Source organism: Microcaecilia unicolor, chromosome 6, assembly GCF_901765095.1.
Source record: "Microcaecilia unicolor chromosome 6, aMicUni1.1, whole genome shotgun sequence".
In the NCBI taxonomy this organism is placed as follows: domain Eukaryota; kingdom Metazoa; phylum Chordata; class Amphibia; order Gymnophiona; family Siphonopidae; genus Microcaecilia; species Microcaecilia unicolor.
In genome coordinates, this window is record NC_044036.1 from 104,597,475 (window position 1) to 104,613,450 (window position 15,976).

Below are 15,976 nucleotides of genomic sequence, written 5' to 3' on the forward strand. Positions count from 1 at the left end.
CAAGCATACATGCACCATTGCAATGGCCCAATTTCAAAAGGCATGCAACTTTATGTTTTTGAGTGGATAGAATGATACAGAATGAATTAGTCTTAAACCAGATTAACGCTGAACCAAACTATCAGTTTAGAGTTTTAAAAAAAAAAAAAAAAGAGAAAAGGCTGATATTGCAGGAAACTTAAAAAAAAATAAAGTACTTTGTACTGCATCTGCATTTCTTTAAAAATATTTTTAATCATGCTTTTAATCAAAGCTCTTGAAAAAGAGACAAAATTTGCAAACACTGCATAACAATATAAAACCCTAAAGGAAAGCCATGGAGACCAGAAGCCATCCAAGATACAGGAATGGGATAGAAAATGTGCATGGAAGTCACCAGTAGTAGGGATTTGGGAGTTTACTAGCACAGAAGAAACATCAAAGTATGCCGAAGCCATGACAGGGTGAATTTGTAAGCTGAGACAAATGCAGTTGAACAAATGCGATCTGGAAGTTGGATGACATTTTGTACATGAAGCAGGGGCTGCAGAACATCTTTTTGGATGACGGGGGCCAAATGAACCAATATTCATCACCTAAGGTCTCTAGCTGCTGATGCCATGTTGCCCAAAATATTGGTTGGGTCTTGCCCAGTGGCCCAATCAGGGCAAGCCCTATCAGGCAGTTGCCTAAAGGAGCTGCTTCCTTGGGGGGGGGGGGGGGGGGGGGGAGACCAAAGAGCAGCCGCAATTAACCCTTTAGTGTCCAATGTTCACATCAATCTGTTCCCATATGGCTTATTACGGGAACATTGGACACTAAAGGGTTAAAACAAAACAATGTGCTGACTGCCACATGGACAGGAAATTTGGCCCATAATATTCTGAGAAGAGTGGTGTTGTGGTGATCATGACTGTTGGTGAGGGGTGGGTAGGTGGAATCAAGGGGTCTAAAAGTTAATTGGGGGAAGGGGGCATAGAACTGAATGTTTTCCTAGAATGCCTAGGCACCTAATACCTTTGCACTGGCCCTTTCAGAATTGTACACTTGGTTAAGGGGGAACTGGAGAGTTGGTTAATAAAGGCCAACCAAAATGGATGGAGTGGAGAGTAAGAGAGGATGAACATGATTGGGCCAAACTGGACAGCAGAGTGTAGTAAGTTTGTATCTGGAGGCAGATAAACCAGTGGAGAAAGTGAAAAAGGGACACAAAAGAAAGTCTGAACATTATAATAGCTGTAAAAGATAATTATGAGAAAAAGGCACAGCAGCAACAAGGCATAACACAGGCAGGCCAGCAGAGCTTGAATGCTACAGTGAGTCTGGGCCAAACAAATGAAGAGAAAAGTGGACATTTTCCAGAGGCTAAACAATTGAGAATGGAGAGCTTTAGTAAGGATGGAAACCTGGCTCTGAAATGAGACAGTAAATTCTGTAACAGCCCCAGGATTAGAGGATAATGCCGAGACAATGGCAGAGCAGAGCAGGTGACAGGAAGCTAGAGAGGAGTCAAGCTTGACCCAGGTAAGGGCCTGGAAGCTCAGGAGGACATGTGGAGACCATTACTGAGCAGTGTACGGATGTTGAACACTTACTCTGTTTAACTGCAATAATGAGCTGGATGTCTGCGAATAATCTTGGTCTTAATTTCAAGACAATAAATCTTATTAGTTGTTGCACTGACCTCCTGTGATATAAATCAGGACATCAGGTCATTACCGTTAAGTAATCTGCATGTTAATTTTGGTACAGTGCAGATTTTTAAACCTCATACCATGGTGGTTGTGAAGGCAGCATTTTTACAAGCTGTGCTTATTGTGCAAGTTGAAAATCTATCAATCTCTTGAAACATTTAGGAACGTGCTACAGGCCCTGGTTCTGAGAACACTTGACTACTGTAATTCTTTATCTAATGGACTGTGTGTTTCCTCGGTTAAGGTACTGCAGCTTGTGCAGAATGATGCAGCCTGCCTTATGATGTGAGCTGTTCACTCAGGGCAGTATGAACCCTTAACAGGGTCCTGAATGGTTCTGACTGCAGAGGAAAAATATCTGGGATGTTCCTATTCCCACAGATTAAAAAATCTCATGCAAGAAAACCGGATATTGTGAAAAAGGGGGAAAGCACAAGAAAAGCACCAACAGAAGTGTCAGTACCAAGTGACTATCTGGACAGTGTGGAAAAATGAGAAGATCCTCAAGAACCATCAAATGGAATCTGAGACCAGGAAAAAGTGGTGAAAAGATACAGAAATTGTCCCAATTGCGTTGCGTGTCACTGGCCTGATGCAAAAGAATTTCCACGTGCATCTTGATATGTTGCCTGTTATCAACTACATTTAGTGAACTCTAAGAGACTGTACTTTTGGAATAATGCAAGCATTAAGGGCGTATCTGAAAGACACACAAAATGACCTCACTGGGAGACATTACCCCAGAAATTACAGAAGCTAAGAAGCACTGCTTGCAAACACCTCCTGTTGGCTCAAGAATACATAGAAACAGAGAATAACAAAAGATAAAGGCCATATGGCCTATCCAGTCTGTCCATCCATACTATCTATAACCCATTCCTTTCCCTTAAACAGCCTATGGACTGGTTCGAAGCTTGCTTGAATTCAGACATAGTTTGTCTCCACCACCTTCATGAATTCAACAAGAATTCTGTGAAGAAGTATTAACTTAGATTACTTCCGAGTATATACCCTTTTAACATCATCCTATGCCCTGTCATTGCAGAGTTTCCTTTTACTTATCTCTTGTGCATTTATGCCACCAAGATGTTTAAATGTCTCTATCATATGTCCTCTCATCTTTCTTCCAAAGTATGTATATTGAGATCTATGAGTCTATTCCCGCATGCTTTTTGATGGAGACCACTGCGCATTTTAGCAGCTGTCCTCTGGACTGACTCCAGGGGGTCAGTGAGAAAAGACAGACTTCTACGAGCAGTGATGTCTCAGAGTTCCCCAGCCAACATTCTTCTTCTTCTACCAGCAGCTGACAGGGTAAAAATCTGCTTTGGGAATCACAGAACTAGCATATCAGGTTGGGGGGTGGGGGCTACAAATCTGGGCTCCAGGCATGTGACTGGTTTGCCTGTGCCTTTTAACCCTGTACTGCCTTCATTATCTATCCATAAGTGGATAAGTAAAGTTTAAAATTGGGCTTTTGATCTTTAGTATCCACAAATGTAGATCCAAGCTATTTCAACCCTATATTTTCTCTTTATAAACCTAGCACTTACTCTATTCTGGCAAAGAGTTTTGTCAATGGTTCCATCAGTGAACATATGCTAAGTGCAGAGGTTCATGTCACAGCTTACTATCTCTGGACCGATATTTAGAACTCTCTACCGCTGATTGCAATGAAACTAGACTTCTTAACTGCTGCATATTTTTTACTACTATTTATAGAATTTATTTTCACTTATACAATATAAAAATTGTACTTGGGAAAAATTATTTCCAAGATCTAAACATAACCAAAACACAATACAGGCACTCTTAGCATCTAAAAAAAACTCTCTGGGAACAAAAAAAACATGCTTAACTCCAGAGTACTGAACACAACATTTACATGGGTACCTTAGCTGAAAAATAGCACCTAAATTTCTTTTTTCCTGTCTCATCAATAGAAATGCTTTATGCCTCTCTTAAGTAGCTTTGACATCAGGATATACCCAAGCCTTCTGACCAAGAAATAAAGATTGAGAATTCCTAAAATATAACCTTAGGACTCCAGTCAGATCTTGTTCAAAAATAAGAGAGACCAATAAAGCTGCTGTTGTAATTTCTTCCAGTCATGTTTTCCAATATATTAGTTAAGTACTCTAAATCCAGATTCTCTTGGCATCTTACAGAAACTCTTTCAGAAATTCTAGTAGGCAAAAAATAAATACAATTCACTAGAGAAACAGACTCAGAAAAATATGAAGAACCTCAATCAAATATTTCTTAAGTGTATCTCTAGAAGTCATACCAGAAGGCTTTGGGAAATTTAGAAAGTGCAAATTCAAATGCCTATTAAAGTTTTCCACTTGTTCAATTTTACAATGAATCAAAGTTTTATCTTCAATCAATTTCACATTGACCTCCTTAAGGTTTTTAATTTCTTCTTCAAGATGCTGTAATTTAGTTCTGAATAAAGTGCCTGATTTTGTTTCCGATTCTTCATCACATTATCAACTTTAAATACTAGAGCTGAGAAATCTGAAGATTTTGCAACAACCCTATTCAATTTGATCAGCACGGCCCAGATGGCCTCTAATGTAACCATCTGAGTTGGTTGTCTACTTACCGTCAGTTTATGATGTTTAACATATTTATGTTGTTTTAATCTTATTTGTTTTAAACAGATTCCTGACGCAGGCCAGTTGGGCCAAAACACAGCTGTGTCGAGTCATATCACCTTTCAATAAAATTTTGAATAAAAAATTTTTTCTGTGTCATCTTGTTTTGTTTTTTACTTTTTTCATTTTTTGCTATTTTTTATTTTTTGGCATTGAGGTTTTTTATTATTTTTATTATTATTATTTTGATTATTTTTGTGTGTCATCTTCGCTGTTTTTGGTAATTGTTATATTTTTGCGAGAACTAGTTTCTTCTGTTTTGTTGGATACCAACTGAGCGGGGCTACAAGTATCCTTCAGCCCCTCAAGCTGCAACGAAAAAAAGTTGCTGACCCGACATCACAATGGATATAAAATTCACCAGTGAAGATGTATTTCTGACCTGGGAAGTCACTTCTGAAATATGGGCTTCTGTCAAAGATGCCACTGCAGACTGGACTCCAACACAAAATTCACCCACAGCTCCCTCTCTGAGAACCGATACAGCCGTGACTTGTCCAGCTGTTGATCTTGCAAGCAGAAGTGAAAGTGCAGCAAGACAAGGTGGTGGGTGGAGAGCCGGTGATGAAAGTGTTGTATCCAGACTCAGCTGCCAAGACTGCACTGTCGTTTTCCATATCAGGAGGCTTAATGGCATAGCGGTGAATCTGTTAACTGCTGCATTTATCATGTATTCTTTAGCCTCATTTTTGCTGTTTCTTACTTCCAGGGGAATTTGTGCAGTTTTACCCATCTGTGCAGAATTCTCCACAAGGAGCAGAAGAGGCAAAAGTGGCAGCTGCAGCAGCTCACATGGATCCCTCTCACCCTGATTGTGACAAGAGGAGCAGGAAGAAACTGGCACCATGTTGGGCTGTATCCTCCTCTGCTACCCCAGGCCCAACTACATTTTAAACTGTGAAGGACACAGTTCAGGGTCTTCGTGCAGATCAAATTAGCAGTTTGACTCTGGGTGGCAGAGAAGGAAGAAGATGCAACACAGAGCTGCTTTCTTCCTCCCCTTGCCACATAATTGGCCTGGGGAAGGATACAGAGAGCAAGCTGGGGGTGTGTGCATGAGGATGGGGAAGAGAATTCAGTGGGTGTGCAGGAAGAAGGAGGAGCAAAGTCAAGGGCAGAGAGAACCAGAACTCCTGTATGGCAGTTATAGAGAACCAAAGGGGGCAGAAAAGGCAAGGCGTACAGAAAGAGAAAAGTTTAGGGGATTAAGACAGAGCTGAGGGTCTTTTCGGGAGGAAGAGAGAAGAGAGGAAGGGAAAAGTGTGGGGGCAGGAGAAGGAATAAGGCAGCAGAAAGAGAAAGTTGGGAGGTGTCTATTCTGCAAAAGAGGCAGAGAAAGCTTGGGAGGGGAAGGGATGGTAGAAAGCAATCTAAGCTGGGGGAGAGAACAAGATGGGGGAAGACAGAATATTGAGTGATACTGCTGGAGAAAGGGAGAAGCCAGCCCTTATGATTAGGAAATCTGAAAATATTGTATGAAAAATTTTCAAAATGTTTGCACAGAATTCCTGCAGAAGTAGTATCTGTAGTTTGCATGTTATGTACATGTTAATATTTCTGATGTCTTTATTATGTTTCTCTTGGTGCAGTATTTTATTTATTTATTTTTTATTTTATTTGTTGCTTATATCCCACATTTTCCCACTTGTGCAGGCTCAGTGTGGCTTACAGTAAGTTAAATAAGAGTACAAACTTAAAGATTAGGCAAGCATCTAACAGAGTGAACTAGGTAGGGTAGGGGACAAGGGATACATTAATCAACATAGTAAGATGAGGGGTAAGTCTTAGCAAAGAGGAATGTCTTACGGGTGGAATAGAATTTCTTTGATATAAATCTATCTGAAGTGGAAGAATCTCAGCTGGGCAGACTGGATGGGCCAGTTTGATCATTTGCTGTGTAATTTTATTTCAGGTCATGGATGAATAGTCAGATGGCGAAGTATAAAAGGATATCTGATGGTCAATGGAATAAGTAATGAAACATTTTCAGCACCCCCCCCCCCCCCCCCCCAAGAAAAAGGTTAGGCAGAAACAAAAAGCTTTGCGGCAAAGCAGAAACTCAAACATGCACATAGCAAAAGCATTGAAAACAAATCTACTCTGAATGATTACCTTCCGCACAGACACTCTGCAAACACAGGGATCCAGAACGCCTGAAATGGCGCTGGCACTCATTTTACACATAAATGAGAACTTCTTCCTCCAGTGAACACAGTTTGCTTGGACGACTTCCCTAGAAAATACAAATAAAAAGAAGAGTTTAACTACATTTGAAAAAGAATAATTTTGCATTAAGAACAGGCTCTTTCTAGTTCTAGGCCAGTAGTTCTCAAACCTGTCCTGGGGAACCACCAGCCAGTTGGGTTTTCAGGATATGCCTAATGAAAATGCCCAAGACAGATCTGCATGTCTCTCACCTCCATTATGTGCAAATCTGTCTCAGACATATTCATTAGGGCTCTCTGAAAACGACTGGCTGGAGGTCCCCTAGGACAGATTTGAGAACTAATGGCCTAGGCCATCATGCATTGGAAATGCAAGTCTCACACCACTATGCACTCAACACTAACGGACTAGATACCAACTCCACAGCTTCTGGAGTTTGTGGTGTTCTCACTTGTTAATGTCTTTCCCCCTGTTTATTATCTCCTGAATCTGCCTTTAGGCAGAGGCATTACCAATGAACCGGGACCAGCCCTATCACTAGGTAGACTAGGGATTCATTTACGGCAGCACCAGTGTGGCAGTCAGGTCATTAGTCTAGGGAAGAAGCAGTGCAGCTGGCAGGGACTCAAGCACGTGTGTGCTCAAGGCTTGCTGTGCCCCACCGTTTCTGAAACACAAAGTGTGTGGGGGGGGGGGGGGGGGGAGGGAGCAGCATGCATCTGGTGTGCACACGTACTTGAGACCCTGTGCTGATTCTTGTTTAGTACAGCAGGTCTGGGCAACAGTAATAAAGATTGTGTGGTAAGCCTGATAGGGGGAAAGGAAGGAGAAATTCTGGATACCTCAGAGGAGAAATGGGACACCTGGGGGGGGGGGGGGGGGCAAGCAAGTGAAAGGAAAAATGTTGGACAGCTTGGGCAGTGGGGTTAAGAGGAAGAAGGAGAGATGCTGGCAACCTGTTGGTGCGGGGTGGTAAGGGAAGATGATAGACTGCACTATATGAGGGGGAGGCACACAGCTAAAGGTCCACCTAGGGCACCAGATATCCTTGGGTCATTCTCTTAAGTTCTGATAGCAACGTTTCTGGAGAAATTCTAACTCGTGCCAAAGTTAAGCATCTAAAGGCAGTGAGCGCAAATTCTGAGAGTCCGTTATAGAACACTGGCATAAATCATCACCCATATGCCTATAATCAGGCGTACTCACGCCAACAGCAGGAATAAATGCGCACACCTAAACATGCCACCTTCACTCATAACTTTTGCTTGCAAGTGGAAGCCCCTCCCACACACTAAGCAAAACTGTGCACCCAAATTATAGAACAGCACTAAGCATACACAGCACTTACACGCACACATGCTAATATTCTATAATTTTACAATGCAAATGGGACTTAAATGGCTCTGAAGTTATAGAATGAGGGAGGTCATCATCTTTTCATAGTATTTCTAGCATTTTACTCTCATTGCCAAAAACTTGCTTTGATGGCCTCCATTCCTGTCTTGAAACTGCTAATCTGTTTTTAATGAATGACAAGGACTCCCAATCGGATTTTGAACTTCTTGTTCTCTGCATCCTCAATCGCCCAATCACTGGTGTTCTATTCTGGAATGAAAAGTGAGGCCGAGATATTGACTGGTGATGTTTATCATTACCATGTGTGCCAAAACCAATGCAAATGGCCATATGTCAGTAGACTGTAGACACACTTCACCAATGCATTTCAAAGCTAGGAGGAACTCAAAAAAAGCTAAAAGAACAAAGAGGAGGAAAAGACCTCAAACTGTCCGGGTGCCAGGGCTTACTTCATGCCTGATACCTTCAAAGCACTCACCGGACCTCTATTCATCACTGGCCAAAAACCTTCTCCGTCCTTTCGCCGTTTTTACAACTTTTTGTTTTTATCAACTTGCTCATTCACAACAACTTCAAAAATCAACTTATACAGTGTAAAAAGGTCACTTAGTTTCAATGATTATCTGGCTGTTGAACACCTGATGCCGATACTCCCGACAGGGACCCGTTTCGCCCACCAGCTTTGTCAAGGGAGGTATCATCGGCACAATGTTGTGTTCATTCTCTCTTAGTCTTAAAATCTCATGCACAGCTTCTGCCAGCATTAGCAAAGGACACTGACTAGTATAATTTGACAATGTTTAATGTGGAAAAACAGCAAGTGGACTGTGATTCAACCTCTATTTAAAGAAATGGAATAGTAGTTTGATGTCTAGACACGAGGTTGTACAACAGGAAAAGTTATGTTTAAAAATTTAAATGTCCTAGCCAGTTAGAAAACAGCATAGAGAGGAAAGACGTTCATTATATAGTAGATGGATAAAGTATGAGTATTTAGGAGATCACCAATGAATATTGATTAAGGATATCCTTAAAACTTGACTGGTTTACAGTCTCCAAAACTGCAGTTTGACATCCCTGATCGCAAATGTTTTATAAACATATTCTCCTCCAAACTTCTTTTCCTTTTGTTGCTCTCAGATTTCCAAAATCTTCTAAAGTCAGGCCTTGCTCTATTCCAGGAAGAGTTTCTGTTGTGCTTAATGGCACTATTGGTAACAGATTCACCCTGATGAGGTCAAAATGCTAAGCAGTCTGCAGATTTACCAACTAAATCCCATGCCTTGAAATTATTGATCCAGTCCTGATTTTCTTGCACCCCAATGAATGCATTCCTTAGTTCAGGGGTGGGATATATCTCACATTTAAGAGTCACAAATCAGTAAGGGGTCCTTTTACTAAGCTGTGGTAAAAAGTGGCCCCTGCTAGTGTGGGCATGTAAAGTGAATGATACATACCTGTAAGCAGGTGTTCTCCGAGGACAGCAGGCTGATTGTTCTCACGACTGGGTTGACGTCCACGGCAGCCCCCACCAACTGGAAGAAAACTTCGCGGGCGGTCCCGCACGCAGGGCATGCCCACCGCGCATGCGTGGCCGTCTTTCCACCCGTGCGCGACCGTTCCCGCTCAGTTGAATGACAAGCAAAGGAATGAGTAAAACACAACTCCAAAGGGGAAGAGGGAGGGTACGTGAGAACAATCAGCCTGCTGTCCTCGGAGAACACCTGCTACAGGTATGTATCATTCGCTTTCTCCGAGGACAAGCAGGCTGCTTGTTCTCACGACTGGGGTATCCCTAGCTCTCAGGCTCACTCAAAACAAGAACCCAGGTCAATTGAACCTCGCAACGGCGAGGGCATAACAGAAATTGACCTACGAAGAACAACTAACTGAGAGTGCAGCCTGAACAGAATAAATCGGGTCCTGGAGGGTGGAGTTGGATTCAAACCCCAAACAGATTCTGCAGCACCGACTGCCCGAACCGACTGTCGCGTCGGGTATCCTGCTGGAGGCAGTAATGTGATGTGAATGTGTGGACAGATGACCACGTTGCAGCCTTGCAAATCTCTTCAATAGTGGCTGACTTCAAGTGGGCCACTGAAGCTGCCATGGCTCTAACACTATGAGCCATGACCTGACCCTCAAGAGCCAGCCCAGCCTGGGCGTAAGTGAAGGAAATGCAATCTGCTAGCCAATTGGAGATGGTGAGTTTCCCGACAGCGACCCCTTTCCTGTTGGGGTCGAAAGAAACAATTGGGCGGACTGTCTGTGGGGCTGTGTCCACTCCAGATAGAAGGCCAACGCTCGCTTGCAGTCCAATGTGTGCAACTGACATTCAGCAGGGCGGGTATGTGGTCTGGGAAAGAATGTTGGCAAGACAATTGACTGGTTAAGATGGAAATCCGACACAACCTTTGGCAGGAACTTAGGGTGAGTGCGGAGTACTACTCTGTTATGATGAAATTTGGTATAAGGAGCGTGAGCTACCAGGGCTTGCAGCTCACTGACTCTACGAGCTGAAGTAACTGCCACCAAGAAAATGACCTTCCAGGTCAAGTACTTCAGATGGCAGGAATTCAGTGGCTCGAAAGGAGGTTTCATCAGCTGGGTGAGGACGACGTTGAGATCCCATGACACCGCAGGAGGCTTGACAGGGGGCCTTGACAAAAGCAAGCCTCTCATGAATCGAACGACTAAAGGCTCTCCAGAGATGGCTTTACCCTCTACACAATAATGGTAAGCACTAATTGCACTAAGGTGATTCCTTACTGAGTTGGTCTTGAGGCCAGACTCTGATAAGTGCAGAAGGTATTCAAGCAGGTTCTGTGCAGGACAAGAGCGAAGTTCTAGGGCCTTGCTGTCACACCAGACGGCAAACCTCCTCCATAAAAAGAAGTAACTCCTCTTAGTGGAATCCTTTCTAGAGGCAAGCAAGACACAGGAGACACCCTCAGACAGACCCAACGAAGCAAAGTCTACGCCCTCAACATCCAGGCCGTGAGAGCCAGAGACTGAAGGTTGGGGTGCAGAAGCGCTCCGTCGTTCTGCGAAATGAGGGTTGGAAAACACTCCAATCTCCACGGTTCTTTGGACGTCAACTCCAGAAGTAGAGGGAACCAGATCTGACGGGGCCTAAAAGGCGCTATCAGAATCATGGTGCCATGGTCTTGCTTGAGCTTCAGTAAGGTCTTCCCCACCAAAGGTATGGGAGGATAAGCATATAGGAGGCCGGTCCCCCAATGGAGAAGAAAGGCATCCGACGCTAGTCTGCCGTGTGCCTGTAGTCTGGAACAGAACAGAGGCAGCTTGTGGTTGGTCTGAGAGGCGAAAAGGTCCACTGAGGGAGTGCCCCACTCTCGGAAGATCTTGCGTACCACTCTGGAATGGAGCGACCACTCGTGCGGTTGCATGACTCTGCTCAATCTGTCGGCCAGACTGTTGTTTACACCTGCCAGGTATGTGGCTTGAAGAAGCATGCCGAACTGGCAGGCCCAACGCCACATCCCGACGGCTTCCTGACACAGGGGGCGAGATCTGGTGCCCCCCTGCTTGTTGATGTAATACATTGCAACCTGATTGTCTGCCCGAATTTGGATAATTTGATAGGACAGCCGATCTCTGAAACCCCTTCAGTGCGTTCCAGACCGCTCGGAGCTCCAGGAGGTTGATCTGAAGATCCTGTTCCTGGAGGAACCACAGTCCCTAGGTGTGAAGCCCATCGACATGAGCTCCCCACCACAGGCGAGATGCATCCGTCGTCAGCACCTTCGTGGGCTGCGGAATTTGGAATGGACGTCCCAGGGTCAAATTGGTCTGAAGTGTCCACCAGTGCAGCGAATTGCAGCAACTGAGGGACAGGCGGATGACATCTTCTAGATTCCCAGTGGCTTGGCACCACTGGGATGCTAGGGTCCATTGAGCAGATCTCATGTGAAGAAGAGCCATGGGAGTCACATGAACTGTAGAGGCCATATGACCCAGGAGTCTCAACATCTGCCGAGCTGTGACCTGCTGAGACGCTCTGGTCTGGGAAGCGAGGGACAGGAGGTTGTGGGCCCTCGCCTCGGGAAGAAAGGCCTGAGCCGTCTGTGAATTCAGCAGAGCTCCTATGAATTCCAGAGATTGGACTGGTTGGAGATGGGACTTTGGGTAATTTATCACAAACCCCAGCAGCTCCAGGAGGTGAATAGTGCACTGCATGGACCGGAGAGCCCCTGCCTCCGAGGTGTTCTTGACCAGCCAATCGTCGAGATACGGGAACACGTGCACTCCCAGCTTGCGTAGATACGCCGCAACCACCACGAGGCACTTCGTGAACACCCGTGGGGCAGAGGCGAGTCCAAAGGGCAGCACACAATACTGAAAGTGCCGTGTCCCCAGGCGGAATCTGAGATACTGTCTGTGGGCTGGCAGTATCGGGATGTGAGTATAAGCGTCCTTTAAATCCAGGGAACATAGCCAATCGTCTTTCTGAATCATTGGTAGATGGGTGCCTAAGGAGAGCATCCTGAACTTCTCTTTGATCAGGTATTTGTTCAGGCCTATCAGGTCTAGGATGGGGCGCATCCCCCCTGTTTTCTTTTCCACAAGGAAGTACCTGGAACAGAATCCCTGCCTTTCCTGCCCTGGTGGCACGGGCTCGACCGCATTGGCGCTGAGAAGGGCGGAGAGTTCCTCTGCAAGTACCTGCCTGTGATGGGAGCTGAAGGATTGGGCTCCCGGTGGGCAATTTGGTCGAGTGGAGACCAAATTCAGGGCGTATCCGCACCGCACTATTTGGAGAACCCACTGGTCAAAGGTTATCGGAGGCCACCTTTGGTGAAAAACTTTCAACCTCCCCCCGACCGGCAGGTCGTCCGGTACGGACACTTTGATGTCGGCTATGTTCCCATGGATCCAGTCAAAAGCCCGTCCCCGGCTTTTGCTGTGGAGGCGCAGGGGGCTGCTTAGGCACACGCTGTTGACGGGAACGAGCGCGCTGGGACTGTCCCTGTGCCTGAGGAGGCCTTCGGGCCGGCTGGGTGTACCTAAGCTTGTTGTAGGCGTAGGGTGCAGCCTGCCTGGCCCGGGAAAAACGTCCACCTGCTGAGGTGGATGCTGAAGGCGCCCGGTGGGAGAGCTTGTCGAGAGCGGTTTCCCGCTGGTGTAGTTGGTCCACCAACTGCTCGACCTTCTCGCCAAAGATATTATCCCCCCGGCAAGGGACATCCGCCAGTCGTTGCTGGGTGCGGTTGTCCAGGTCAGAGGCACGCAGCCAGGAGAGTCTGCGCATCACTATACCTTGGGCCACAGCTCGAGATGCCACATCACAGGTGTCATAGATACCCCTGGACAGGAACTTTCTGCACGCCTTCAGCTGCCTGACTACCTCCTGAAAAGGCCTGGACTGCTCCGGAGGGAGCTTGTCGACCAGGTCCCCCAGTTGCTTCACATGAATCCTGAAGATTGTTTTCCAACTTTCTCCCAAGGAAGGAACTTCAGGAAATTAGAACAGAACCTGAAAAACAGATTCACAGCATACAGACAATCATACAGGGAGGGCTCATGGCTTCATCTGCTATGACTAAAGGAAAGAAAATTACCAAGGTAAGAACCTAATTTTCCCTTCCTTGTCATCAAGCAGATGAAGCCATTACGTATGGGATGTAACAAAGCAATCCCTAGATAGGGTGGGAACAAGCCACACCACGCGCTAGCACTTGTGCACCAAAACGTGCATCCCTCCTGGCAGCCACATCCAGCCTGTAATGTCGGGCAAAGGAGAGCTTAGAAGCCCATGTTGCTGCACTGCATATGTCTTGAAGAGAGAGTGCTCCAGTTTCAGCCCAAGAGGAAGAAATCGCTCTAGTAGAATGTGCCTTAAAGGCTACAGGCGGAACCCTGCCGGCCAGCAGATAAGCTGAAAAGATAGTTTCTTTGAGCCAGCGGGCAATAGTGGCTTTAGACGCTGGAGACCCTCTGCGAGAACCGGATAGCAAAACAAACAGATGATCAGAAGTCCTGAAAGAGTTAGTAACTCGCAGATACTGCAGCAGAGTCCTGCGCACATCCAAAAGGTGCAGCTGCCCAAAAGATTCTGGAAACTCTTCCTCTGAAAAAGAGGGCAAGAAAATAGGCTGGTTTAAGTGAAAGGCTGAAACCACCTTAGGCATAAAGGAAGGCACGGGCCGAACCGTGACTCCGGACTCTGAAAATTGCAGAAATGGGTCTCTACAGGACAGCGCCTGGAGCTCTGACACCCGTCTCGCCGAGGTAATGGCCACCAGAAAAACGGCCTTCAGTGTCAAGTCTTTCTCCGATGCTCGCCGAAGCGGCTCAAAAGGAGATGCCTGCAGGGTTTTCAAAACTAGCCCCAGGTTCCAAGCTGGACAGGGTGCTCGCACTGGAGGTCGGAGCCGAAGCACCCCTCTAAGAAACCGTGCCACATCTGGGTGAGCAGCCAAAGACACACCTTCCACCTTACCACGAAGGGAGGCCAACGCTGCCACCTGCACCCGCAAGGAATTATAGGCCAAGCCTTTTTGTACACCTTCCTGCAAAAAGTCCAGAATCGGCGAGACAGGAGCCCGCATTGGAGCAATGGCTCTGGAAGCACACCAAGACTCAAACAGGCACCAAATCCTGGCATAAGCCACGGAAGTGGACCGCTTGCGGGCTTGCAGGAGAGTGGAAATAACTTTATTGGAATAACCTTTATCCCTCAATTGCGCCCTCTCAATAGCCATGCCGTAAGACCAAAGCGGCCGGCGTCCTCCATGGCTACCGGTCCCTGAGTCAACAGGTTCGGTACCAGAGGTAACAGCAGAGGAGCCTCCAGGAACATCTGTCGGAGGTCTGCATACCAAGGTCTCCTTGGCCAATCCGGGGCGATGAGGACCACTTCTCCTGGGTGCAGCCGAATCCGCAAGAGCAGGCGCCCTATCAAGGGCCATGGGGGAAACACATAAAGTAGACCCGGAGGCCAGGGTTGAGCCAAGGCATCCAACCCCGCCGAGCGAGGATCTCTCCGTCTGCTGAAGAAGCACGGGACTTTGGTATTGGCACTTGTCGCCATTAGATCCATCACGGGCTTGCCCCATTTGGCACAGATCTGCAGGAATACTTCGTCTGCCAGATTCCATTCTGCTGGATCGATCTGATGCCTGCTCAGATAATCGGCCTGCACATTGCTCTGACCTGCAATATGAGCTGCCGACAGACACTGACGATGCAGCTCGGCCCAGTGGCAAATCAGTTCGGCCTGCGCGGCTAGTGCTCTGCACCTTGTTCCGCCTTGTCGATTTATATAGGCCACCGTTGTCGTGTTGTCCGACATCACTCTGACAGCCAATCCTTCCAGGGTCACTTAAAAGGTCAGAAGCGCCTGAAACACCGCTTTCAACTCTAGGCGGTTGATGGACCACTCCGACTCCTCGGGTGTCCATAGACCCTGGGCATGCTTCCCCTTGCAGTGTGCGCCCCAGCCCTTCAGGCTGGCATCTGTTACCACTAGGCACCAAACGGGGAGCGTCAGCAGCATTCCTTGCCGCAGCATGCTGTCCGAGAGCCACCACTCCATGCTGAGACGGGCCGCAGGGAGCCAAGTAAGTCTGCACTGGTAATCCTGAGAAATAGGAGACCATCTCCGGAGTAGGGAATACTGTAGAGGTCTCAGGTGCGCTCTCGCCCAGGGTACCACTTCCATCGTGGCTGTCATCGATCCCAGCAGCTGGACAATGTCCCAAGCTCACGGGCGGGGCATCCTCAGGAGCAGACGAACCTGATTCTGAAGCTTGCACCGCCTTAGCTCAGGTAGGAACACATAGCCCAAGACTGTGTCGAACCTGGCCCCCAAAAACTCTAGAGATTGTGAAGGGGACAGGTGACTTTTGGCCATATTGACGACCCAGCCTAGAGATTGCAGTACTGAGACCACTCTGGCTGTAGCTTGTAAGCTCTCTGTTGCAGAGTCTGCTCTGATGAGCCAGTCGTCTAGGTATGGGTGAACCCTGATACCTTCTCGCCTGAGAAAAGCAGCTACTACCACCATTACCTTCGAAAAGGTTTGGGGAGCTGTGGCGAGGCCAAAAGGCAAGGCCCTGAACTGGAAATGTTTTCCCAACACCGCAAACCTCAGAAACTTCT

The 15,976-nt window shown here is 46.7% G+C and overlaps 1 protein-coding gene across 1 annotated transcript in view; it reads right to left on the reverse strand.

Moving 5' to 3' along the window:
* Nucleotides 1-15,976, reverse strand: part of FAM102B (family with sequence similarity 102 member B) — a 192,954-nt gene that overhangs the window by 125,076 nt on the left and 51,902 nt on the right. The window contains exon 2 of the mRNA XM_030205201.1: nt 6,443-6,563. Coding sequence (XP_030061061.1) covers nt 6,443-6,563 — 121 coding nt within the window. The remainder of the gene's footprint in view (nt 1-6,442; nt 6,564-15,976) is intronic.